This window comes from Gopherus evgoodei, chromosome 3, assembly GCF_007399415.2.
Source record: "Gopherus evgoodei ecotype Sinaloan lineage chromosome 3, rGopEvg1_v1.p, whole genome shotgun sequence".
Lineage (NCBI taxonomy): Eukaryota > Metazoa > Chordata > Testudines > Testudinidae > Gopherus > Gopherus evgoodei.
This window is the reverse complement of record NC_044324.1, coordinates 31,026,143-31,035,286: the sequence shown is the minus strand read 5'-3', so window position 1 is coordinate 31,035,286 and position 9,144 is coordinate 31,026,143. Positions and strand designations below refer to the sequence as shown.

The 9,144-nt window shown below is 40.6% G+C and overlaps 1 protein-coding gene across 2 annotated transcripts in view; it reads right to left on the bottom strand.

The window, feature by feature from the left end:
- Nucleotides 1–3,570: 3,570 nt before the first annotated feature.
- Nucleotides 3,571–9,144, bottom strand: part of WDR35 (WD repeat domain 35) — a 76,023-nt gene continuing 70,449 nt past the window's right edge. For both annotated transcript variants that reach the window (XM_030555372.1, XM_030555374.1), the window contains 4 exons: nucleotides 8,660–8,800; nucleotides 8,038–8,194; nucleotides 7,123–7,363; nucleotides 3,571–6,790 (listed from right to left, as the gene is read on the bottom strand). In XM_030555372.1, the coding sequence (XP_030411232.1) occupies nucleotides 6,640–6,790; nucleotides 7,123–7,363; nucleotides 8,038–8,194; nucleotides 8,660–8,800 (690 nt within the window). In that variant the 3' untranslated portion in view covers nucleotides 3,571–6,639. The remainder of the gene's footprint in view (nucleotides 6,791–7,122; nucleotides 7,364–8,037; nucleotides 8,195–8,659; nucleotides 8,801–9,144) is intronic.

Sequence of the window (9,144 nt, the reverse complement as noted above, 5' to 3'; positions counted from 1 at the left end):
TTCATTGTCTTGTATCTTGTTTCGGCCGCAGAGTTGAGTGATCCCACTGGAGGCGGCCATCTCGTCGGAAGAGTATGAGACAGCTTACGTTTGGGGCACTTTTTCTAGCCCTTTCCCCATTTGGGGTGAGCAGAGGGGATCCTAAAAAGGCCTGTTCAGTCTCAGCTGCTGCTGCCGAAATGCACTTCTGTCTCATCCAAGGACAAGACGACCATCACATGGCTGCCGCCTGCATGCAGTTTTAAAGATTCCCATAAATCACAGCTCCTGTCTTCACCACCACTCATGTGTTGCCACAGAGTTCTGAGCCCTTTGGCAGAGGACTGTGCATGAAATCTTTTAACATGGGGAAACCAGTGCACAGGAGACTTGACAGGAGGAAAACCCTGACCCAGTGCCAAGGAGATCCAAGACAATCAGGGGCCTCCCTCCTGCTGCAGCCCTCAGTCGTCTTCACAGAGGCACAGTACTAAGAGGTCCTCTACATGTGCCTAATCCATCAGTGGGGTCTTGTGATGTTTGGACCACAGTTAGTCAGGAGCTTTGTCTCAGACCTGCTCACCAAGGGGGACCCTATGAAAGCTCCAGATGATATAGCTTTGAGGGTCTTCAGCCCACGCAAACCTCTCCACCATGACAAGGTTGCGCTCCATCAGAGAGGAAACAAAAAATAACCAGGACATGCAGGTCCAGAAGCAAGCAAGCGCTCCTCTGGCTGCTAGATGGCGCTGCAGCTTCGTACTTTCCTACTCTCCAGATTATCTGAACATTTGAGTATCCAGTTTGGTCTTGGGTCCCTGTTAGATTGGATAAATTGGGATCTGCTGTACTATATTTTATTCTAGAGCAGGGGTTCTCAAACTGGGGGTCAGGACCCCTCAGGTGGTTGTGAGGTTATTACATAGGAGGTCGTGAGCTGTCATCCTCCACCCCAAACCTCGCTTTGCCTCCAGCATTTATAATAGTGTTAAATATGTAAAAAAGTGTTTTTAATTTATAAGGGGGGGTCACACTCAGAGGCTTGCTTTGTGAAAAGAGTCACCAGTAAAAAAAAAGTTTGAGAGTCATTGACTAACATGAATTTAGCTAGCCTTCAGCTTCTGCCTTAGGAAAACCACCCTTCACACATACTATTCAATCATTTATAAATTTGATCTACATTATCCTTCACCAGTCCCTTTGAAAAATAGCTAATGAATCATGATTTAAAATCCAAATATAATTTATGCAATAAAACATAATGAACAGTAGATGGCAATGGTATGCAGAGTTCAACTAGCTATTTAAATAATCATGTGCTATGATATGAGCAAAATGCAGCTACATAATAGGAAATTGAACTCTCTGAATGCTTGCACCACTATGCTACCATATGCAATGGTGGGAGTGTGGGATAAGAGGTGTGAAGAGGAGTGCTTGAATGTTTAACGCCAAATCCTTGTAAATTGAAACCAGTTGAGCTGTGGTGATAGTCTAACAGAGGGAGATGATTTATATTAGTATTACAGTAGTGCCTAGAACAGTGGAATTGTATCTGAGTAGAACAGTGATACTCAGCCTGAGACTCATGAGCTACAATTGCCTCTTTAATGCTTACCTCAGGGGGGCTCCCCAGAAGCAGCTGGCATGTCCCAGCAGCTCCTAGGCAGATGGGCCAGGGGGCTCTGCGCGCTGCCCCTGCCTGTAGGCACCACCCCTGCAGCTCCCATTGGCTGCGGTTCCCAGCCAATGAGAGCTGTGGAATCGGTGCTAGTGGTGGGGCCAGTGTATGGAGCCCCCATGGCCTTCCCTCCCCCTAGGAGAGGTAAGGACATGCCGGCTGCTTCCGGGGGGCCACACGGAGCAGGGTAGGGAGCCTGCCAGCCCTGCCAACCCTTCTTTCCAGCACCAGTGGGGGGTCCCAGGCTACCCCCCCAGCGCCTACGGCACACCCCCAGGCCACCACCACCCCGCAGTGTACCTGCAGCACCCCAGCCCAAGTTTTAGTTAGGGTTATATAGTACAAGTCATAGGTCACGGGCCGTGAATTTTTGTTTACTGTCCATGACTTTTATCAAAAATACCTATTATTAAAACACAGCCTTAATCATTGCTGTAATATGTGCCAAGTTTAAAAAAAGCAGGCCCAAACAAGTTTCTAAGAACAGACCAATACCCAGACAGGTGTTAAAAGAGTATCACCTGCTTAAGCAGCCATTTTCTGGCAGGGTGAAGGTGTGAATAAGAAATTTACATACTATCACAGGGATGGTTCAGACCTCACATCCCTAAGAGACTACTTGTCACTTGCAGCTCAGTTGGGGGTAATCATCAAATGTGAGAATGAGAGGCATTGGCCTTCAAATCACCTCCCCCATCTCTACTCCAGCAGCTACAATGCTCGAAAGACAAAGAAAGCATCATTGAACTGGGGTCAGGGTGGGTCCTGGCTGGAAGACTTTTCAGCCAGTAGAGACTGCTATAAACAAATGGTAAGAGTTCACTTAGCTTGTAAGTTAGGCTTTTTGTAACCAATCCTGACGTTTATGCATTACTTGTAATCACTTAAGTTTATTAACTATAGAAAGATAGATTTTATCATACTGTTTTATCTTGCCAGCGTGTTTGGATTAAAGTGTGTGGGAAACTCCATTTGAGATAACAAGGATGATGCATATCATTTTTCATTCATGAAATGAGGGACTTTATATGAAGCTGCATTGTTCAGTACTGTGCTTGACAGTACAAGATGCACATTTCTGGTAGAAAGTCTGGGAATAGAGAATCTGCTAGTGCTCTTCTGCAGTGTAATTCATAAGTGGCTAGCTAGCAGCGCATACTGCAGTGTAGTGGGAGCAAGTTACATGCTGGATGCAGTGTGTTAACTGGCCAGGAGTGGATGTTCACCAGTAAAGCAGTGTAAAAGGCATCTCAGGTTGGAGAACTGAGGAGACACAGCTATTCAACAGTCCAGACTGTACCTTGGGTAATATCACACTCTCCCTGTCCTATGTCCCATCTCCAGTTGTGGCCATCCCTGATACTTCAGAGGAAGATTTAAAAATAAAAAATGAAAAAACCCAACCCACCGAATACATGGGGATTGGGGGGGGGGGGGGAAATTCCCTTTCTGAACTCTGCAGGTCTCTGGCTGAAACCCCGAAATGCTACTGCAGAAAACACCTTTGAGCAAAGATCCAGGGGCACAAATAGTACAACTTCCCCACCATCACTAGCCAAAATTTCCTTTTCCTTGCCACTATTGAGCTGAGTGCTGGCTGGCTGCTGCTCTCCTCAGAGGGGACAGCATTTCAGAGGTGCTACATGTATATTTGGGAAGATCTATAGGATAGCTCATTTTGACAGACCTTCGAGAGAAACAAACCAAAAAAAAAAAAAAAAAAAAAAAGGGGGGCATTTGTAAATTTGTCCACTTTGATGCTACTTCTTGTGTCATATTTGTTGTATCTTAATGCTGGCACAGAATGACATGGCTTTATATAACTCTGATTTAATTTGTTTCTTTAACAGTGTAATTCAGTATCTATAGCTAGAAAACCAAAGAAATGAGAGCTCATCCAAGTATCAGTGTAGAAAATCAGATTTTATTTAATGGTATATTTTTCACATCTAAACTTTTTCCATACAGGAGGGACACACTACTCAAAAGAACAAAAGATTTAACTTCTGGATATTACAAAGGTAATTTTTTCCAACCAGAAAAAGACAAACCAAGAGAAAACAAGACCCCTGACAATCTTTCCTTAAAAATATAATCCTCCTTAAAGTGAATTTAGTGCTTGTGAAAGATACCAGACTGAGGAGACTGAAAACTGAAGTGTTCTATCTATTTGCAGAACATGTACAGCTGCAAGCTTCACCACACTCTGCCCGCAGGGGGGCTCAATTCTACACAGTAGGAAGGATGACAGACTAATTCAGTCACCATATTCCTTCAGTGATGATTCATACTGCCAAGCAAGGATGACAACTATGACAGTGTGATATAGACACATTATCTGCCTACCAGTTGATTGAGGCTGCTAATTCGTATCATATAGTTCACTAAGAGCTGTCAGCTGGTTTCGGTTATTGCTAACCTTGTGTGATTCAGCTTGGTTACATAAAAGTGAAACAAACAGTTAACAGATCAGAGAGAGAGAGCCCAAGAATTCAGATTATAAACCCTAGTTTCTTGGCAGGTCACCTCTTATAGTTCCTTTGTCGGTACTGTACTTGTAAGTATGTGTTTAGAAAAAGACTGCAGCATAAATATTTGGTCCTAACTATAAGTAGATTAGAATATTTTCACTGTAATTCAAAAAAGAGTTCTAGGAAAATGTATAAAAGAATGATATCAAGGTTATAAAGGGTGCTACTTTAACATTGGTCCCATCTGGAAATTCTTTAAGAGTCCATCCGTGCATTTTAGGAAAACCAATATTTTTTCTACTGAATGTATGTTACAAAAATGAAGAAGGAAGCTCCCATAATAAAGGGCTTGTCTACATGGAGCAGTTAATGAACCACAAGCTAAGGTGTTACAATGCATTCATTGTTCCGTACTAACTCCACATGTATACAAACTTACTGTACACTAAAAGTGCCTTTGTGCACTTTAGCTTAATACATTTTAAAGTGCATTAAGCTTAAACACCCCATTGTGACAAGAGATTTTGCCTCAGTTGCCTGAAATGCCTTACCAAGCACTAAATGGGAAAATCTGCGGAAAAGCCTCAGAAGGGATTTAAATTCAGAAAAATTATACAATTGCTTAATTGAACATAAAATGAACGGAGGTAGTGTCAGGACCCTTTGTCATACTTAGAACAGTAATTAGTTTTAAAAATAAAGCTTTAATTAAAATAAAAATTAAGAATAATTTAAATTAGAAAATAAAGTAATGGTGGCCATCAAGTTTGTAATGTAGTGGGAAATCCCAAAGGAAGGCATGGGAGCGCATAGAAATTAATAGGGATGATGCAATCAAGGGAAGGTATTACATCACTTCCTACGGGGAATGACTAAGCAAAACCCCATAGGAATATGCTGTAGCCCACAGGAAGTAGCTAGGGTTCATCCAAAGGTCAGCTGAAAAACCCCATAGGGATGCGTTGAGCCCATAGAAGTCTATGGGACAGGGGAAGAGCTTTCTGTACATGTGAATAATTACCACATGCTAATTAGTAATTAACCTATGCTAATATATGGAAGATGAAACATATATAAAGGTAGCAGCCAGCAGATTACAACTCTGTAGGGGACCAGGACCAACAAGAGAGCGGAGCTCTGCCAAACACCTCCAAGGAAGAAAAGCACTTACAGGACAGTGGCTGCAGCATCAGCAAAACCCAGCAAGGAAGAGGCTGCTTGAAAGGCAGTTATAGCAGCAACAGCAGCAGCCCACCCAGGATTCCAGGGTTGCCCCTCGCAATGGCCATTTCTGCCACCAGCCAGCAGGAGATCTCCTCAGCAGCCCAGACCAACAGGCTTCTGTCTCTCCTGCCTGAGTAGACTCTTACCTCAGGAAGAGGCAGCAGCTCACAGCCTGCTACCAGACCACGCTCTCTAGGCACCGTACCCTAGCCTCTGACAGAGCAGAAGGACCTTTGTAAGAGGATTCACAGGGATTTTTAAGAAGGCTTTTGTACGTTTCATTGTCTTTTATTTGAGCATCCTAGAGCATGTGGGTTTAAAGTGTAAATTAAGCTGGATGCCTGTGGTCTGAGTGAGATCTCCCTACTCACCTAATGATCAGCACTGGTTGCATGTTTAGTTTTTAAGTATTTAATGTTAATTGATACTGGTATATGTTTGTTATATGATATAGAGTATTAAGTGTGTGATTATATTGTTATATGTGACAGTCTATTGAAACTGTAATTGTAGTGCTGTCTTTATTTGCTACGCTGCTTCAGGTTTATATTATAATTGTATTACCTCTATCTGTACTTTTACTGTAACTAATCACTTCTAAATAAATATTATTTTTGTTTTCAAAGAATGTATTGCTTGTTGCCTATTCTTGATCAGAGGGCTGTATCCGTGTCCTTCAAGGGAAAATTGGCTAACTGTGGCTTTCCCTGGAAAATCCCTTAGAGCGCACCCCAACTGGTAGTACCAGAATAGATACATTGGAAATAAAGGGTTTCAGATTAAAAGTAGTGATTCTGAGCAACACTGTTGGCTTAATATAACTGAATCAAAATCTTCCGGTAACACCATGGGCACTCTCAGTGCGCAATAACAATATCCACATGGGGAGTTAGTGCAGAGTAGCTACTGTATTTTAAATTTATACCCTAGCTTACTGCCTACTAATTTCCCTGAGTAGACAAGCCCCTAGAGTGTCTCAAAGGAAACACAGACAGAGATAAACATGCATTCATTTTTGTTGGTTTTTAATCTTAGGCCCTGTTTACACTTAGAAAAAAACTCTGTTAACCCATTTTTATAAAAGAGGGTTCACAATTACATCTTCTTCGGGACTCCTGTCATTCTAGTTTCTTTCTAAAAAAGATTTTCCTCTAATAATCTTAGTAGCATCTTGTAACAGTGTAGTGCCTGTATTACATTTCATAACCCACTTTAAAATCTTGAAGTCTTTTATGCTTGTAATGGTACATACACAAGGACACACTCACAATTCTTTTTCTTTTACTAGGTCACGGAACTATGGCACAAAGGACAGAAGTTGTAATTGCTTATTTCTTGGGCCTGCACACAGTGCTTGCACACATTGCACATCCAGAATTGATACTCTGTGATAGATCTTCCTGTTGCAACACAGGTTGGAAGTTTCCCTTCTCCACTAAAAAACAAAAGAGAAAAAAAAACAACACGTTGCTTTAGATGAAACCTGTTTGAGTATCTTAGTGATTTGCAAAACTTTCTTTGGCCATCTGTAACAAATTTAGTTTTTCTTTACTTAGGTCTGCATCATTTTATTAGTAGGGAGGCATAATTCAATCATGTGTTAGTGTACACTATTAATAGGGCTAGGTATGATAATCTTCCTGATCTGACACAGTACATGCATTAGTCTAGCATCAGCACTTAGAGCCAGCCACTTCCAATATCAAATGAAAAGATGAAAACTTCTGTTATCATCATCATAACAAAACCAAAATGTAGTCAGCCTACCCCTCCAGAAGACCATCCAGATCAGATTTTTTGGTATGTTTAGGACAGTGTTTAGTGAATATCTCCAATGCAAGATCTTCATATTGCTGTCTCTGTTCAGGGCTAAGGGTTTCTAAGGATTCCAGTTTAACAAAGGCTTTTGAACAAGTACCAAATGCTCTATTGGCACACGCACAGACAGCCAAAAGGGAATAGATCTCAACTGCAGGGATAATATCTTCATAATCTCGCAGATGAAGGGCTAACAAATGAAAAGAAAGAGAAAGTTACCACATGTCCCCTTGAACACGAATACAACTTAATTGTATTAGTACATTGTCTTCTTAATATCAATTACCTGATGAAATAAAACAAACAAAATAAAGCCAATGAAAATAGTAGAGAGCACAGATAGTCCTCCCTATTTTTAAAGAAGAAATTTTGTATTTAATTGTGAATTGAAAATTAAGTATATGAATTAGGCCCTTCAATACAGAGAGAAGGTAGAAGGCACAACATACCCAACTAACATCCATCAACTCCCTTGCAGCTCCACGGCTCTGAGGTGAGCTTCATGGAAGTATCATTCAATGCACATAAATGTATGGTCAATAACAACCCTATGGGGGTTATCAAACCTTGTCAGATAGTGACAAGTTAAACTTCAGACATCTTCTGGTAACCAGCCCCTAGACATTTTGGTAAAATTGGCAGTTATTCTGCAGAACTACCCAATGCTCAAACTGACAACTAACTTAGCACCTACTGACGATTGTTCCAACACTGTTAATTATATTTCTCATGTTCTACATTGTGTGGATCAGGTAATGGATGGAACAAACATGACAAATGTAAATGGAATTAATTTGTTTTATAGGTTTGTGTGGCTTAGACTGATTTCAGTTTTCATGCCATCTGTACTGTAATAAATCCTACCTGTTTTCATTGCCGTGTCTACATAACCTTCATAGAGCTGTCTTTGTGCAAGTATAAAAAAATGATAAGCCTCAGCTCCTCGCCAGGCATTATCTGTGAGGCGATTAGCTGAAGAAAGAACATCTTCCTCTAGCAAACCAGCTAAAGCTGAAGTAGCCTAAAAACAAAGGAATATCATAGGTAAGCATTTCTGTTGAAAACACTCAACAGAAGAAGGGAAAAGATTTTCCTAGTCACTATACCTATTTTCTATGTTAACTTAGGAAAATGTATATATTGTCCTAAAATGAATTTCACTATTTATACTGTATAGTACATGGTACAAATTTTCAGCCATGCAAAATCATTTGTATCTGTGTAAATTACAGTGTTGTGCACATGTCTGAAAAACTGGCCCAGAATTTGTGCTTGAAATAATGTTTCAGTGACAGAGTTACAAAACTCAGTTTATTTGCTCCAGTTGCTTCAAGTCACCTGAAGAAGAGCTCTGTGTAAGCTCAAAAGCTTCTCTCTTTCACCAACAGAAGTTGGTCCAAAAAAAGATCTCTCTCCCACTTTGTCTCTCTAATATCCTGGGACTGACACGGCTACAACACTATAGAAAGCATTTGAGACACTTTACCTCTGAACTCTTTCCTTTAACTTTTCCCCTCTGTGCATTTTTCACTTGTTCATGGTACTGTTCTACAAGTAAAGCTGACAATACATAAAGCTTTTTGACTCGTAAAGGTTTAGTCCTTTTCTTTGCTTCTTCATCTGCAATCTTAAAGAAATAAAGAGTGTGGAAAATTGTCTCTAAAAATGAAAATTCTATTTTTTTTTACAACTATATGCTAAAATTATCTTAAAAGATCTTTGTGAAACATAGGAAGCTATGTCAAAAGTCCATTTTTTACTTGAACATTAGAATTTAATTTACAGACAAACAGATATATCTGCATATCATTCTCAAGGATTTAAGTGCAGAATTTATATATTCTAGGTCTGGTTAACAGGGGTATAAAGCCAGTCCTCAGCTGGTGTAAATCAGTGTCGCTTTATTGAAGTCCATCAAACTACACCTATATACACCAGCTCAGAATCTTCCCCAACATGGTAACCTGAACT